This window comes from Aythya ferina (genome assembly GCF_964211825.1).
Source record: "Aythya ferina genome assembly, chromosome: 1".
In the NCBI taxonomy this organism is placed as follows: Eukaryota; Metazoa; Chordata; class Aves; order Anseriformes; family Anatidae; genus Aythya; species Aythya ferina.
Window position 1 is genome coordinate 7102267 of NC_140296.1, and position 18324 is coordinate 7120590.

General features: G+C 37.6%; 1 protein-coding gene across 29 annotated transcripts in view; it reads left to right on the forward strand.

Annotated features, from left to right (window-relative positions):
• DLG2 (discs large MAGUK scaffold protein 2) overlaps positions 1-18324 on the forward strand; it is a 1046667-nt gene that overhangs the window by 766234 nt on the left and 262109 nt on the right. For 26 of the 29 annotated variants that reach the window (XM_084519823.1, XM_084519802.1, XM_084519813.1 and 23 more), the window contains one exon: positions 8429-8584. The exons of the other annotated variants lie outside the window; for them this stretch is intronic. In XM_084519823.1, coding sequence (XP_084375949.1) covers positions 8429-8584 — 156 coding nt within the window. The remainder of the gene's footprint in view (positions 1-8428; positions 8585-18324) is intronic. 29 annotated transcript variants of the gene reach the window in all.

The following is an 18324-nucleotide window of genomic DNA, read 5'->3' on the forward strand; positions in this document are numbered from 1 at the left end:
GCTGAAAGGAGTTAGCTTAGCTGCATTTCTTGTTCTTTTTGAGGGAACAGAACTGAAACTCTTGTATCCCAGATGAAGAAGAAGAGCACTGAGTATTGTAGGTAGTGCTTTCACATAGTGAGTTTTGCACCATGTTTTTGACCCAACATTGCTCTACAGCAGTGAAAAAAAGACATGCAGAAGTATGCTGGTGCAGTTATATGGATATGAAAGGTAATTATCAGATCTCATCAATCATATCATTATGCCTCACCTAAACTCATCATGTAACCTATGTCTTAAAGATAATTAATTACATATAGTAATATTAAATCACTTGTAACATTGTCAGCAGATTAATTGTTCCAGATAACACTTTAATGCCTTTTCTTTTTTTTTTTCACCTGAGGCTGGATAGAAAAGGTTGCACGTCTGTTTTGTTTTAAAATTTAGTGCAAATTACAGTTATTATTTTTAAAGTAACTTTAATTGATCGCTAGTATCATCAAATTGAATTGTATTTATTTTAAACCATAGCAGTTTGGTCATTTGGTCATTTAAGGAGTAGAGGAAGAATTACATAGCTTAGTTCATGCTAAAAATCATGGTGATATATTTTAAATATTATAGCATTCCATACATAGCATGAGGGTGTTTAATTCTAGAAGCTGATGAAGTTCAACCTCCACAGTATTTCTACTGCATTTGTGAAAATCTGTCTAAATGCCAACAAATACAGGTCTTTGGAAAAACTGCAATTCATTTATCTTTATATATATATATATATATATATAAGGGTAAAACTCTTTTAAATTCCATCCTCATACTGTAGGGCAGAAAAGCTTCTCCCAACTTTCTAATACTGATTGTTTAAAAAAGCCAGCATGATTGAGCCCAGCATTATATAGCCCAAGCTAGTTTTTCTCTCTACTTATTTCTTCCAACCTTTTCTGACATAGAAACATAATCAGGAGTGATTCTGCTCAGTGCTCTGAATGCCCGGTCCTGTCAGATTTGAACATTGAAAAGGTTGGAGGAATGGAAGGGAGTGTATTTGGCAAGGAGTTACAGTGAGATTGGATGTAAAAATGAGTGAGAACTTGTCAATGTTTCTGTGAAAATGGAAATCACAAGCAGAGAAGACGTATTTATTGTGCAAGTAAACTTAAAATTAGGACAAGGAAGGACATAAGTGAGAAATGGGTGAAGAGACATGAAGAAGCAATGGAGAAAAATAGCCTGGAGAAGAGCAACAATAAATTTCAGAGCTGCTGAACCAGCAACTCCCTCAGACAATAAAAACTGAGGTTTGGGATAATCAATAGTTGTGCAAGAAGACAGGGGAAAGGAGCAGAGCTACAGAGCAGGTAGCAAAAGTTGCTGATACAATGCTGGCAGGATTAAACTGAGGCCATCTCTCTAGAAAAAAATGAGAGAAACCCAAGATTTCTGGGGTTTGCAGGACTAGAGCATGATTTCTGCAGGCAGTCTGTCATTATTGCTCAATAATTGCATTGCTTGTCCTTCTGGAGGATGACAGCCTGCTGCTGCTGCTGGTCACTCCCTGTCTCTCATGTGGTAGCGATTTCATGCTCTGGATCAGAATTTGGTGACTCTGCTGATGATCATATTGATTTCAACATGGTGTTCCATAATAGTATTTCTTTCTTGGTTTAGCCTTTTATCAACCTAAGCAACTATACTGTAAATAAATAAATAAATACAGGAATACTATTTACATTACACATTAAATGTATATTACATTAAAAAAAAATAATTTGCCTATATAACCTTAAATTGGACCCTTGGTGAAATGCAAAGTTACAGTACTTAGTTATGCTATCATCTAACAACAGCTCCTTGTAGAATTCTGTCAACAGCTTTTCAGAAAAAGAAGTCACAGTTGTATTTTTTAGCTCTATATTATTATTTGTTGCCTTCAATAAAGCAACTATTTTATGTCTCGTATATTTAGTATGCAAACATTAAACATATTATTAAACTTTAGAAATGCATAATAATTGTCTAAGCTTTCTGTTTGCTACCCCATTGTTTTAGAATTCATAATAATTAATTTAAAAGTGAAATTTTACTTATTGTAATGTCAACAGACAATCTGTTATGTCCTGAGTAATCTACACGTATTCGTCAAATTTGTCAGAGATTCCCAAAGAATGGGATTTCTATTTCTGTCAGTGGAAGCTACTTAATACTCAGTTCTTTACAAAAATAAATAAATAAATAAATAAAATTGCAGAGTCTAGCTTAAGGCTTGTGTGCAGATTTTTAAAATAAGATAGTAGAATTGGCAGTTATAATACAGGCAGAAATGGTGCATAATGTTTAATAGTGCACAAAATAAAAAATTAAGTCTAAGTACAAACTACATGTATCCACTGACATGGACTCTTAAAGCAGCTATTACCACTTAAGCAAGATACCTTGGGGTAGATGTGTTTAATTCTGTAACAGTGTCAACTCAGTTCTCAAGAGTAGTCAAAAGGGTAATTAGAATTTAAATAGAATCTGACAGGAAGAGAGTACTAAAGATAATGTTTTTCTATATGAATCTATGATGCATCCAATTCTTGAATACTACATGAAGACAACTCGATATAGCCCCAGAATAGGGTGACAGATGATCAAGGGTGTAGCATGGCTTCCAGATAGAGCTACATAAATGATAATTCCAGCATAGAAAAAGGGTGATAGGGAGAAATAGGACAGAGATCTGCAAAAGCACCTGTAATAGGGAAGGTAGCAAACAATTATTACTAACACTTTGTTATAACTAAGTGGCAGGGAGCGTAAAATACATTGCCAAGTGAGTTCAAATTAAAAAAAAAAAAAGTTTTTGAAATGTTTCCAAATGTTATCAATGTGCTATCAAGTAACAGGCTTACAATACACAGAGGTAGAAATTTTCGGTATGTCACAATTGATTTGCTGGACTCACTGCCACTGGGTGTTGTTTTGCCTAGGAGCCTATCAGTGTTTAAATACAGATGAGGAAAAGTGCACAAATTCACAGTGGATAGGCCCAGTAAACACAATTTGCTTGGCTTTCATTTCTGGTCCATGTGGTCCCTAATTTGCTGATTTTCAACAGCTGAGCAGGGAAGGGACATTATTTACTGTCCTTGTTCCCTGAACATCCCTGCAAGGGACCAGGTACTGATGCAGATGGGCCTGCAGTCTGACAGTCTCACCATTCTTATGTGAAACGTTCTTCTTTTCTGTTTTGCTGCAACAGAAAATTGTACTGATTTTATTTTTATTTTTTTTTTCAAATTAAGCAGTTAATTTGTTTCCTAGTTCCTAATGTGTAAGACTAATGAATGTAGAACTAGGTATAGAATATTAGAAATTCTAAATTATTCTATTATGCCTTCTCGTAGGCTGTTGAAAACATGATTAAAATGTTTAAATTTTACTGCTAAGAGGCATTCTTACTATTCATTGCAGTGCTAAAATACTGCTATGATCTCAAGCACTTGTTTTGCACTTATGGAAAACTTTAAGGCTCATGAACATAGCAGATAATAATGCAAAAGCTGGGAAATAATTGATTACACAAGGATTTCCAGAAAGAACTAGGGTAATATCCTTTTGGTAGTTTCTTCCAGCTCTTCACACACCTTCTCTGACAGTCTTCCAGTTGAAATAAACATATCATGTGAGTGTTTTGGTCTTATTCAAACTGCTAGGACATAACCTGTGAAATAAAATCAACTTTCAATTTTAAATAAACCTTCTGAACAAGATGTATGGTTCTCCTAGAAGGTCATATGAATGAGAAACTAAAGTCAAAGGCATACATATGAGTCACTGGCTATTCGAAATAGAAGACTTCATTTCTATTAAATTGCTATTGATTTGTGTTTTTATAGTGAAATAATTTTAAAAACAGTTCTTTTCACACTTCCCAGCAACATTATGTGAGCAATACTAATGTGCTATATGTTTTTATTGAACTTGAATACAATTAAAAATTGCTACTCAGAGGAAAAACAAAACAAAGCAAAACAAAATCAACTGTTGGAGACTTGTAGAATTGTGAGATTTACTTTCTCTCAGATTGAATTTAGCATTTTATGGTTATAGCCCTGAAGACTTGATATGCTATGAGAGTTTATCTGGTTTCCTTCCATAACACAAATGGTTTTAAAAACCAAAAAAAAAAAAAAAAAAAGTTAACATTTAATGTGCTATGTGTTGGCAACTGAACTTTCACAAACAGAATTCTGCAATAAGAAAAGTTAAAATTGAATTGAGGACTCTGCATGATGCTGAGGAGATAATAGTTTTAATAAGGACATCTTCTTATAACTTCTGTTGTGCAATAAAGCCAGCCTGAAATAATAACGCAATGATGTTCCAAACAAAGAAAAATAAAGGCTATGAACAACTAGTAGGATTTGTTCTTCTTACACAATCTGTTATGAAAGAAATAAACAGAACCTTCATCAGATCGATACTCTACCTCCCCCTCTTATTGTTTTTTGCTGTTCCGCAAATTAGTTAAACCTTACCCTAGAAATCTTGCCTCATTACAGCTAGCTCTCTACTGATTAACATTCCAGCTTTCAATTTTTCGGGGATAGAAAAGTAATTTATTGCTATCTGCTGTTCAAGCTACCATTTAAAAGCTTACCTTGTGGCACTTAGTGACTTGATTCTCTCTGCAGTCACTGAATTATCTGCTGAGGCATGCTCAAATTATGCTACTGCTGATACTTTCTGATGCCTTTCCTCTGCTCTTGTATACCCGATTCTCTTTCTAACTTAATTATTCCTGTCCATCCTGACCAAATGAGAGTTGCTGTTCTCATTTATCGTAGGGATTACATTTTAGTTTGCAGATAAAAACAAAGAACTGTAATCTATGTTAGTCACAAACAAACAAACAACAACAACAAACAGTTTAAAAGCAGAAAAGGAACAAATCCGCTAACTAAGATAATACAGAAGCATTTAGTTATTGTTCAGAGTATACTCATATTTGACAATTACTTCTTGGATAAATTTATTATCATTTTATTGAGTATACATTAATATTCACTCTATTTGACATTTTAAGGGTATTCTTCTGTGAAATTAAGACAATGAACAAAATGCATTCTAAACCATAGTTCTTTGTCCTTCATCATTGTTAGAATTGCAAACATTGCTTAGTACTTATTATAGACACAAACCCTCTGAAGCTGTACCTGCTGTCTCTGAAAGTGATGCAATTGCAAGTAAACTACAGTGATTCAGTCTTTAAAAAAATATATAGCCATCTTTTACATTTTAGTTACAACATGGTATACTACCTGCTGCATGTATTTTTGATTCATTTGAGGAATTAATGCATCATAAAATAAGGCCTCAGTGTTTTGACTTTTACTTATTTTGAAAGATTGTTGTTTTCCAAAGAAGGCAGGCACTGTTGTAGATAAGTACTAGCTTGCCATAGAGAACAAGGTGAGAAGTCAGGATGATATTTGAAGATAGGCTGTTTCAGCAAGTATCTTAAATGACTTTTAAAGGTTACTGTCCTACATGAACCACAATTTGGGTGACCAGGACAGCAATCTCCCCGGTATATTTTAATCATTCTCTTCCTTTCCATTATTTATGCTTTCAGTTATTTTTATCCTATTTAATTTACATTTGCTAAATCAAATTAGAAGATAACATAAATTTATACTGATTTGAGCTTGATGCTTGATGTTGTATTCTACTTATTTTTCAAGTTCTTGCTTTTCCTTTTCCAATACAATGTATAGCCAGGGTCCAGATATGTACCCAGGGTCCAGTGTTACCATTCAGCAAGCCATGTGTCTAAATAGTATGAAAGTATCTAAGCAACCTGATCAGTCCATGGCTTTAATGACCACAAAAAATGACATCTGATGGCAATTTTTGTGGTGATATCAGTTCATTTCATAGGCCTTACAATAAGGACACTTATATTTTAAATTAACTGATGTCTGGAATCCTATTCTAAGCAAAGGATTAAAAGGATAGGTTTGAATTCTTGTCCTTAACCTTAAGAATTCTCAGCAACTCAATTACGGGTAATATATTGTTAGCTAGGTCACAGTATCATTTGTGTTACAGCAATGAACAGAGGACTTTATACATCGGCACAGTCATTTGAGAAAGGATTGTTCCAATTTTCTGTCATCCTACCATCCAGCAAGATTGAAAGGAGAGAAAATACTAAATATTTTAAAATTTCCTGGGTTCCACAAGACATTTTGTTTGTGACCTGTGTTTATATTTGAAGGAGTAATTTGATTTCAATATCTAGGGTGATGCTGAATGTTCATCTTCATTTTGCTTTTGGAAGCAGTTTGCAACTGCCCATTAATGTAGCAATCCCTCGTATCTGTCCATCTCTATAGCTTGATTTGAGTCTCAGCACAAGCTTGGATGGTCAGTCACGTCACTGGTGACTTAATATAGTTTGAGCATTCACAATTTTTCAAAGGGTAGCAATACTCTTTTGTCATCTACCACTCAGAGACGAGTAGATTGTCTTTAATAAGTGAGTAAGCTGTTTATGGACTGGTTAATGTCTTGAGCCATAGATAAATCTACAATTTTGTATCCATCTTCCTGCACTAGGGCAATATTTCTTTCACAGTAGGTATCATTTATATTTATTTTTATTTGTTCTTTAATATATTGTCTAAAAAAAAGTGATTTTTGAGTGAATAAAAGGCAGTATGTGTCAAAAATAAATGTATGTGTAGTCTTTTTTTTTTTTTCTTTTCCTCTGGATTTTTACTGTTGAAAACAGCAATTGATGTAGTAAATAAATTATTAAATCTAGCCCTCTGAAACAAGTGTGAAATATGCTGAGAAAAAAACATTTGCTATCTTAAGTTCATTTTAAAAAGAATTGTGCTATATGCCTGACAGAATGCTTTATAATCAAATGAGTGACAACTTTGCTGTTTTGATAGCTGGTAACCTTAAATTGCCACTTTTAACTGTAAAGTTCTTCCTGGGAAAGTCAGCCAGAGAGAGTTCTCAAATCATATGTCAGATTGCTATGAATAATGTTATTAACATTAAGTGAGACAAATTTTTACGTAAAGCAGCTAGCTACTCCTTTTTCCCCAAAGGACAAAACCAGAAACTAACAACAAAGGAAAATATGTTCTCTATATCTGCCAGTGCACCCACAACCATAACAAATTCTGGTACCTGTGAAAGTCACAGCACAAACCACACCTGTGTGAGGCACAGAATAGCCAGAAGAACCAAAAGAGTTTCATTGACTGCCTGGTCTCTTGATATTTTCAGGTCTGTAAAATAAGATTTTCATCTGGCTAATGCTGTGTTGCTGTGATTAAAGACAGTGCCATGTACTGGATCTTCTGGCAGAAGCTAGGATATGACAGCAATTATATCTTGGCACTCTCTAGAGCAGAAACTCAGGAAATTATAAGTCAAGCTTCACTTTGCCAGTAGGCCCAGGGTATCTGCTGGGGCCCACACAATAGCTGGAGAAGTTACATGTCTGGAAATGTGCTATGTGGTGCATTTTTTCTGAAAACTGCTGGTTGTCTCCTGTGGATCCCTGAGGCTTCATCCCCTCCTCTACTCTCACCAGGACCCTGGGAGGTTCCTAGTAAGTATTTCTTCTCCCAAGTGGTTGAACTCTAGACAGCAGAAAAGAAATACTAGGTGACCTCTCAGTGCCAGTTTTAGGACCTTATTCCTCATATCTAGCCTCACAGGTGGCTGTCCATAATTTGGAGCAAGAGTGCAAGTGAGATTACTGTAGCCTTGTCAGCAAGGTTACTTGTTTGGGATGTGGTCTGCATAATCAGATTTTGAAGGCCAAATCCAAAAAGAGAGCAAAGAAATGTTGAAAGGAATTACCTGCCAGTGAGATGAATTGCTTGCACAGTGTTACCATCTCTACAGTGTCGTTCTAGCATATGCTGTGGTCATGTTGACCGCAGCTTCATTAGCAAAGCCTCGGGACAATGAGGCAGGAAAAAGTTGTTTTGTTTTGTTTTGTTTTAAACAAATAATATATGCTTCATCTTAACCTAATGGGTAAAAACACCTGTTTTCATGTAATAAACATAATATTTTCTTCTAAGTGATAACATAAGAAATGTTTGAAAAAGAAAAATAAGGAAAAAAAAAAAAAAAGAGCATTTGGGAAAATTTGTCACTGAACTTCAGAGGTAAGGTATTCCCTTTCAGTCCCATACTTCTGTAAGCCAGTTTTATGGCACACTTATATTTGGTCTATATTTATATGCAGTTGCTTGTATGCTATAACACTCTTCAAATTCTAATGTCTCCTTTAACAGCACACTTTACTGAAAGGGTCTTGACAAATTTGCTGTGCATGCTTTTAAACTGATTGCTGTGTTTTCTCTGTATTCTTGGCCACTAATATGCACCTGATCTTTTACTCTTGTCTCTGTATCACCAGGCCTCCTGAACCTGTTTACAGCACTGTGAACAAACTGTGTGATAAACCACCTTCTCCTAGGCACTATTCCCCTGATGAGTGTGACAAAAGCTTCCTTCTTACAGCTCCCTATCCCCACTACCACGTAGGCCTGCTCCCTGACTCTGACATCACCAGGTACTGCATGCGCTTCTTCCTCACCTCCTTCATTAGAGTGCATGAACATCATTAGATTTATCTCATAGCATCTTCACCATAGATCTTCTTTTTCTGCAGCTTACGCTTATTTTTAACCATGCTTTAACATCTGCACCACTGGAAGATATATGCTACCTTGGAATATAATTTTGGTCATCCAAAATCCAGTGATGATTACAGGCAATGTTTTGATCCATTGGAATGGTGCTCCAAAACAGGCTATGTCATATGTATTACATTCAACTTAATTCAGTAAATGTTTATCTGTAGATATGGAAAGTAACTAAGACTTCACTGAAAGCTGTAGTAATTTGGTTTGAATTCAGACATTTGATTTCTGTGTTGTGCATCTTTGGGTTTACAGGGTGGCTGCCTAAGCCACTCAGAAGAAAAAGAGAAAAAAAGAAAAATCACCTCCTTCACCAAGTCATGGTTGAAAGCATGTTTAAAATTTAGCACTCTGTAGGCTATCTGTGCTCTGAGAGGACAGTTAGTAAAACCTAAAATGATGAGCATTTTCCTAATTGAAGAAATGGAAGACGTTGCTATAAAATAATTAGCGATTACCTCCAAGAAATATCTAATAAAGAAAAACATACTATTCAAAATTGCATGGTAGCGTAACCTGGCTGCTCTTCCATAGTCTGTTAGCATAGTAGCAAACTATTTGCAAACAGGACATCTTTTATATTCTACAGCAGAAGAAAAATAATTGTGTTTGGAGCATTGATCATAAACATTTAGCACAGAAAGCACTTTTCAAAGTACTGTGGGAAGAGGAGAGCAGAAGTGTTAAGTAGAAAGTAAAGTGTAAGTAGAAAGTAAAACGCTAAATTAACGTAAGATACAATAACAGGAAAGAAACCCTGGGGATTAGAAAAACAGCTGTGGAAGTCATTGCAGTGCTATGAAATAGGAAGATAAATTAAAAAAGCAGTAAGACAAATATGACTGAAAAATGCAACAGATGTGGTAAGACCATACAGAAGCTGTTGGTTTATTAGAATGAAAACTGTGTAGCTTCTAGAATTTGTAAAAGGGTGCTTAATCACTGGACAAAGTGGTTAGTCCAGCTGCTGAGGCCAGTACAGATATGGTTGAAAAACAGTGTTAAGGGCAACATTTCTATAAAGGTATAAATAAATCCAGAAGGGTGCTAGGCACTAACAAATCTATCCACAATATTTTTAATTTCTCTGCAGATACTAACTTAAAGGAAGTAATAATTCAAAAAGAAAACTAAAATGATCTTTACGTACATGAGTAATTTGTCTATAAGCATTACAATTCTTCTGTATGTTCAGAGACAGACAACAGAGGAGATCATTATAAAAATATCCTTATTCAACAGTGGTCCTTTTGGAAAGAGAGGAACCTACCTGAATTAGAAAGTGAAACAAGCGGGTTCCATGGGAATTTGCTGCCATGCAAGTGTGCATTGGGAGCACTGAGGATTAGACTGTAACTTGCTAACCATAGACAGGTACAATCCATCGCTCAGTAAATGGTGAATCTCTATAGAGGGGTCTGGTTGGATTCAGAGCACTGAACTACCACGGTCACGGATTCACCAATAACGTATAACTGCCCTTACTCTAGTCATGTTTAATGAGAATAATCATGGCTAGAAACAATGCAATCAAGTGCAATTTCTTACAGCAACAGGTACACAGGTTCTTTGGATTGCTGGCAATGGTTACTGTCTGCAAAAGCAAGCTAGCATGCATGAAATACACAGGTGACACTGGTGCACAGCCTGGAAATTTATGCGTTAAAAGGCACAAAGACTCTATAGAGATTTCTAAGTTTCCGCAGAGAAACACAGTATAACCAAGTGTTCAGATCTCACCCAAAGGCATCCCAATGGGGGGGGGGGGGGGGGAGGAGAGAGAGGATCAGCCTGTCTACTGATCCCAGGGCTCAGGAGGTCCTTGGGATGGTGTATTCCCTTGGGATGGTATCTCCCCTGATGGCAGTATCTTCCCTAATGATGGTATCTTCTCTAATGATGGTATCTTCCCTGACGATGGTATCTTCTTCTGACATCCCCTCTCTCTTAGGCCAATTTATATTATTTACTATCTTTTAGGTGGAGCTTGAGTGACTCTAGTCAAGCATATCTTAGTTATGATTAGTGGAAAGTTTTCCCGTCTCCTTTTAAATTAATAGGCTCTGAGAAATTCAGAGCGCATGCTCAGTGAGGGGTGGTTGCACCTTGGAGGTGGGTAGTTTTTGGGATTGAGGTGTGTTTTGATATTATAATGATATTATAATGAGCAAAAGTACACTAGGGTACAGCATTTGTGAAAACATGACAGGTCGTTGGCTCAGGGTAGCAAAAAGTGCAGCTTATCAGTCTCGGCGTGCACAAGAGCAATTGAGTCCCCACCTGGTCACAGAGCCTAGTCGTGGTGTCTCCACTTCACTCTGTGCTCCGTACTGTTCCTTAGAGCTAGCACACCAGGTTTCCCCAGTACAATAGCATCTAAGGTTGGAAGCCTAGGGAACACTTAGGTAATGCACCTATGCCCTACCCTGAAAGCTTCTTCAGTGCTGTACATTTTCTTTAAAATGTGAATGTTAGTTTTATTTTCCTAGTTACTTTGGGCAATTGCACCACAAGGGTGAATTTGTTTAGGGTACTACCTGCAGACCAGATATTCAGATGCCAGTAATCAGTGGAGCCCTAGAAACAAAATCCTTTTGTTTTGCCATGTTATTGATTAAATACTTGGTCATCAGACATTTGATGACCTGCTATCAGGACTTAAAAAACTGTTTGTTTGTTTGTTTTTTTCTACTGAGTGTCAGTTAATGGTTGCCTTTAATAACAAGGTTTTATTTCTCTTCATTCCAGTTTGATGTAAAAATAAGCCCTAGTGCTTGTGCATTTAACCACTTTGTTTGTTTCAGTGTTCCAACAAAAACTTCAGAGAGATTACAAAAAGATGAGAAAAGACACAACTCCTGGTTAAATGCTCTGCAATATACTCTGCTATATGCTGTGGTAAAGGCAACTGATTGCTATTATTTATACTCCCTCCCCACTGTGTAATTACATTCAGATGGAAAATGTGACAGTTTTTGATATTCTCAAATGCTGTCAGCTTTTCCACTGGACTTTTTGAATAACTGACCATGGAAGAAACCAGTTGAAATACTTTTCACTGAAATGCCTTTTGTGAGGAAACTGCTTTACAGCTTTACAACACACACCATGATCCAATTTCCAAATGGACCCAGTATTTGTAGTTGGACAGTATATTTTAGAAAAGTATTAACACTATTAGAAGTGGCTATTTTTTTCAGAAGTGTTCATTGTTTACAGTCTTAATCCTCACAAAGGTGATGTGTCTCAGGGATGCATTGTGTTGAATATTTGGAAGAACCATAAGAAGACTATCTTCTTATTTCTGCTACGATCTTTATTGGGAACTGCACTACAAAAAAATCCTCCAATATTGCCCAAGTATCTTGAGGAGTCTCCCTTTACTCACATTAATTCCTCAGAGTCTTATTCCCCCAGTTTATATACTGATTTGCTCTCCAGTCAAATATGAAGTGGTCTCTGTCTTCTTTCAGAGGTTCTAGAAAATTCAGAATTTGTTATCCATAGGTTTGAGGAAGGCGCAGGGGTTATTGCTTGTTTAGGTAACTGCAGTTGTTGTATTTCAGTGCTCCAGTACTGAGAATCTGCTGGTGAACTGCAAGAAATTTGATTTGACAAATAGCTCTCCCAAAAGAAGAGGAACATGATGTCTTGTTCTCCCAACTGAAATGCTTGTAAGCCAGCCAACACCTTTCAAACTGCTGCTCCAGATAATTTGTTAGCTACTCCTCAGATGATCACTTTGTCAAGGCTCATTAACTTAATAGGCAAAGAGAATTCATAGGCCAAAGCCTTATTTGTCTATAATAAATTCAAGTTTATAACCTTTGCTTTTATGGTGATCTATATTGGCTTCTGGGAGGCTTTGCAGTCTAGAACAATACACTCACATTTTAGGATTAAAGTTATTTGTTTTCTGATCAGATCTTGTGCATTGACGTTAACAGGTCTGTGTCAATGTTCAAGAGCTGAAAACCTGTCCCATTTAAGACAGAAACAAAAAATCTGTACCATCAAAGTAGAGAGAAAATTTTGGAGTAGTAGGTTTCCCTTTGAGAGCAGCAAGTGGGAATGGATACAGGATTTTCATGTCCTGTCCTCTGTCATTATTAACAATTATATGTACAATTAGAAGATAAGTGGCAGCAAAAGAAAATTGTAGCTCAGACTAACACTGTTTCTACAAACAAAAGACTTTGTTCCTGCATAATGTAACAGAACATGTTGAGTTCATGGTCTTTGTGCTGAGAGCTTCATTACATTCATCACAATGACACACTTCAAAAGTGCTTCAGTTCTGTCCAAAATTGACTTCCCTGTCTTTTTTTTTTTTTTTTTTTTTTTTTTTTGGCACTCCAGTTGCCTGCACAGTTTTTGCTAAAGGGTAGCCTCAATATTGTTAATTTGTGGGATATTTTTCTTTCATAGTTGTTTGTTTTTCTCCTCAGCTTTTGATCATGAGGCCACGTGATTGCATCAATATGTTTGAATTCATGTAGTGGAAAACCATATTTTGTAGTCATAGGAGAAAAGCTTGGAAACATGATCCATTCTTAGAAATAAATGAAAATTTTGTTCATCCTAAGTCTGGTATTTGTGAGCTTTCAGATCCCACTTTGGGGGCTTTGGTGCCTGAATTTAAAATATTTGGCTTGCTTTTTAAATTAAGATTAGTTTCTTTAAGCCTGGCCCAGTTCTAGCTGACACTGTGATCTTCAATCTTAGGCAAGGTACTTAATGAGTTGTGTTTTATTTTCCCAGTCTATGAAAGCATTTTAACAGTGATTTCATGAACATCTCTGAAATCTAGTGCTATCTGTGACAATTGCAACCTATTATTAACAGCAGTTTGTGTTATTAATAACACAATTAATGATTTTAAGGTATTGGATGAATTAATGATAACAGTTCTTGGGACATCCACTACTTTTTCACCAATGGGGATTAGGGGGAAAAGATACTATTGGCACAGGGCTCTGCAGCAAAGTCTTTTAGAGAAAACAAAATGCTATTTGCATTGATATTCAGGGGTAACTGAGCATCACATGACTCAAAAGAGTTATGCAAATAAAATTGTGCGTAAGTGTATTGGTATGCATATTGGTAATGAGCCTGTAATGTCCATCGGCTCGATTGATATGTGGGGCTACTTCTGATGTGTGGCTGAATTCCCATAGCTGCCAGCATGAGCACACAAGGGCCACTCTGCTCAGTGACTAGTGCATGCCTACAGTGCTATGCACTACTGATTATGGTCACTTGATTTCATTTTAGGGATCCCTGAGATCCCTCTACAGGGTGTGAAGGGACAGCTGAGAAGGTGCTGTTTTCTTTTCACTGATCTTAGCAGGAACCTAAGGTAACTACATTTCACAGAGGTGTGAATGGTGGGGCTCTCTAGTGCTTATTGCTATAGTGTTCTTTCTCATTTGTTATTATCTGTGTGGATTTTTCTTCACAATAACTGTAGTGGTTTCACACCCATGGCTAGCTAAGCATCACCACACCACTCCCTCACTCCCACTCCTCAACAGAACACAGGGAGACATTATGATGGAAGAAAAGCTCATGGGTTGAGATAAGGACAGGGAGATAAACCACAAATTACTGCCTTGGGCAAAACAGAGTTAGCATAGGGAGATTAATGTTATTTTCTGCCTATCACTAGCAGACTAGAGCAGTGAGAAACTAAAAGCAAACTAAAAACACCTTCCTCCCATTTACTCTCTTCCACCTCCTCCTCCCAAGAAGTGCAAGGGAATGGGGAATGGGGGCTGCGGTCAGTCCCTGACACTTCGTCTCCACCACTCCTTCACGGTCACTCTCTGTCCCTGCTCCATGTGGGGTCCCTCCCACAGGATGCTGTCCTTCCTGAACTGAGCCTGTGGGGGCTGCCCACAGGCTGCAGCTCTTCAGGAACTGCTCCCACATGGCTCCATACCACGGAGTTCATCCTTCTGGAGCAAACTGCTCCAGCACGGGTGGCAGCTCCCCCCAGTTTCCCTGCTCCTGCGTGGGCTCCTCTCCATGGGCTGCAGCTGTGACCCTGGGCCTGCTCCTGCAGGGGCTCTCCATGGGCCGCAGCCTCCTCCAGGCCACATCCACCTGCTCGACCAGGGGCTCCTTCATGGTCTGCAGCATGGAGATCTGCTCCATGTGGGACCAATGGGCTGCAGGGGACAGCCTGCTCCACCAGGGGCCTTTCCACGGGCCACAGGAGAACTTGTGCTGTATGCCTGGAGCACCTCCTGCTCTCTTTCTGCACTGACCTTGGGGGCTGCAGGGCTGCTTCTTTCTCAGTTCTCACCCCTCTCTCCCAGCTGCTGTAGTGCAGCAGGATTTTTTTTCCCTTCCTTAACTCTGCTCTCCCAGAGGCCCATCCAAAGTCGCTCATGGCTCGTCTCTGGCCAGCAACGGGTCCCTTTTGGGGCCTTCTAGAGCTGGCTCTGACCTGACATGGGGCAGCTGCTGGGCTCTAGAGACCACCTCTGCATCCCCACTGCTGCCAAACCCTTGCCACATAAACCAAATACAATAACCTGCTGGGAACAAGCTTATTGTCAAAATGATGCATATAGCTGTACTTGTGTGTAGCTGCCTTCCAGGGAGGCTCTTGTCATCATCATTGAAATTCACATCATACGGGAGTACGCATTGTCCCCTTTTCAATACCATGTGTTTAATATTGGAATTATATCTCCCAAAACACATCTAGCTGTATTTTGAGCTTTCTGAAATGCCTGACAACCTGAAGACGGGATCTATCAAGGAGGCAGTAAATAGCATGGAGATTATGAAATTCAGTCTTCAACTTGCCCGAGATAAACACAACCACCTTTCTTGAATTTACAATGAACTTCTTCTGTTTTAGTCATATTCATTTACTTTGAGAAAAAATAAATAAATTAATAATAATAATAATAAAGAATTTGCAAAATTGGAATTGAGTCTGTTTTGGACAAATGAGTTTAAATATTTAATAACAGAATTGTAGCAGATTTGTACTTTTACCTATTATGATACCTTGGAATCAACTTCTGGACTGATCTTCATCTTAAACAGTCCAACCACAGACAGCAAGCTATCTGGGAACTAGTACCATTAAATAGCATTGCTTAAAGATGATGGAAGGGAATAAGTGAACAATTCTTTGTGTGGAGTTTGATCAGCAAAATAGGCAACACCAAGGTTCGACTTATTCATTGTCAGTGGAAACAAATTCATCTTTTAGTCACAGAGCACTTAGAAAAAAAATGGTACATTTAAAATAAGCCTTGGTAAAGTATTTCACTAAAACCATAAGGTGGCATCTTCAAAGAATAAGCACCACTGACAAAACTGACTTTTAGACATATCTGTGCCTAAACACATATTTAGGCATTCAGAAGTACAGAATATATATCAGCCCCTAGGCAATTTAAGGTATTAAACTGGTCATCACAGAGTCTGATGTGGGTAGTGATGTTCATACTGATCAGCATTGAGGCATCCTGCTGCTGATTTCAGTGAGAATTAGCTATGTGAGTGTTATAGTCTTAACTCCCTGAACAACATCCTTAGAAATTCAAGTACCTCTTTAACTCTGGCACCTAGACATTTCTAAAAATAAGCTTGACTCACAAGTGGGAACACACATTGCAGTGGCTGACAAGATGCAGTGCAGATACATCCAGCTACGTGCCCATAATGCTTAGCTGGTCTGGGCTGCTTCTGAATGCAGCTCAAGAACTTCAATATTTTATAGTTATATATTATACACAAAACAAAATCAGCATAAATGATATTGATTAACTCTCTACAACTGGAATGCAATGTCCCAATGTAGATTGTCCCTGCATGTCCTTAAATTATTCAGGATCTTTTGGAAATGATACAAATGAATTGTGGATTTCCCTTATTACTTTTAATTAACAACTTTAAAAGTCTCAACTGGAACAGTTTCCTGTAATTTCTTTTAAATCCTGATTCAAGTGTTCTCTTTAAGTAAATGATCCAGTCACATTGCTGTTGTAGTTAATGAAAGAAAAATGATGCTCAGCTTTCCTGTTATTTTGCATGGATGAATCTCCGATCCTGATAAGCACTAACATTCCTATAGACTCTCATGCTCTTTCCTTTTTCTTTAATGAAGAGATTTCTATTTTGGACATTATTAATTAAAATGATTAGAAAGCTGCACCTTTAGAAAACTCAGAGAGATGATTGCAGGAGAAACTTAATCTGTAGAGGCATAAAATCTCTACAGTTCAAGTGGTTAATTATGTAAAGTTACAGAAGCATTTCAGGTTAAGATGGGATGCTTCAGGTTAGAGCTGCTGGGCTTTATTTCTAGTTATGCTGTTAACTAACTCTGTTTAGTTGAGCAGTCATGTAATTCTATTTGTCCTGCTTTATCTATCATTAATGATAATCTTCTTAGTTATATTGAGAAAGATAAGTAATATCATTACACAGAATAGAAGAAAATTAAAAGGAAATAGGAAAAAAAAAAAAAAGTTGTTTCTATTCTATAATTTGGGAAATGTTTTGTATTGTAGGAATAGCCTAAGAAGTCTAGCAATATTCTTGATTACATGAGGCAAAGCATGGCCAGCAGGCCGAGGGAGGTGATCCTTCCCTTCTGCTCAACACTGATGAGGCTGCGCCTGGAGTACTAGGTACAGTGCTGAGCTCCCAGTACAAGAAAGACCTGCACATACTGGAGCATCCAGCTGAGGGCTACCAAAGTGATGAAGGGATTGGAGCACTTCTGCTGTGAGGAGAGGCTGAAAGAGCTGGGGCTGTTCAGCCTGGAGAAGAGGAGGCTCAGTGGGGGGTCTCAAAAAAATCTATAAACAACTGAAGGAAGGGTGTAAAGAGTCGTGCTACATTTAGCGGTGTCAGTTGCAGGACAAGAGGCAGTGGGCACAAAGTGGAACACAGGAGGTTCAGTCTGGACATCAGAAATCACTTCTGTGCTGAGCAATTGAGAGAACACTAGCACAAGCTACCCAGAGAAGCTGTCAAGTCTCCTCCTTGGAGATCTCCTAAAGCCACCTGGACGTGGTCCTGGGCAGCCTGCTCTGGGTGTCCCTGCTTGAGCAGGGATGGGACCAGATGGACCCAGAGGTACCTTCCAACCTCATCCATTCTGTGAATCTGTGTTTCTGTGATTTTGTGAATATATAGTTTGATTTTCAGAGATACTGTGTTTTCTGTGAGCTATAGATCTACTTTTTTTTTTTTTTTTTTTTTTTTTAAATGTTCTGCACTCGTGGAAATTAAACTGTATATTCTTAATGCATAAAATGGACAGAAATATTAACACAGTTTAGTTAAATAGCAGTATTTTCTTAACTAGGTCATTAGAGAAGAAATAAATGTCAGTTCTTACAAAGAAAAGATCTGTAAATCACTAGTATTAAGGTTTTCCTGCTGTTATGATTACAAACATACCCACGGAGAGACAGCTGGGAATAAAGGAAGATATATCCTTCCTTTTCAAGCCTATAAGCAAGCCCTGAAATTCAATCTCTCAGTAAGACCAAAGAAACACTCCTGAATGCCAGTCCTATGTGCCAATCCAATGCCTTTTCTGTGTTAATGGTGGAACCAGGAGACTAAAAGGATA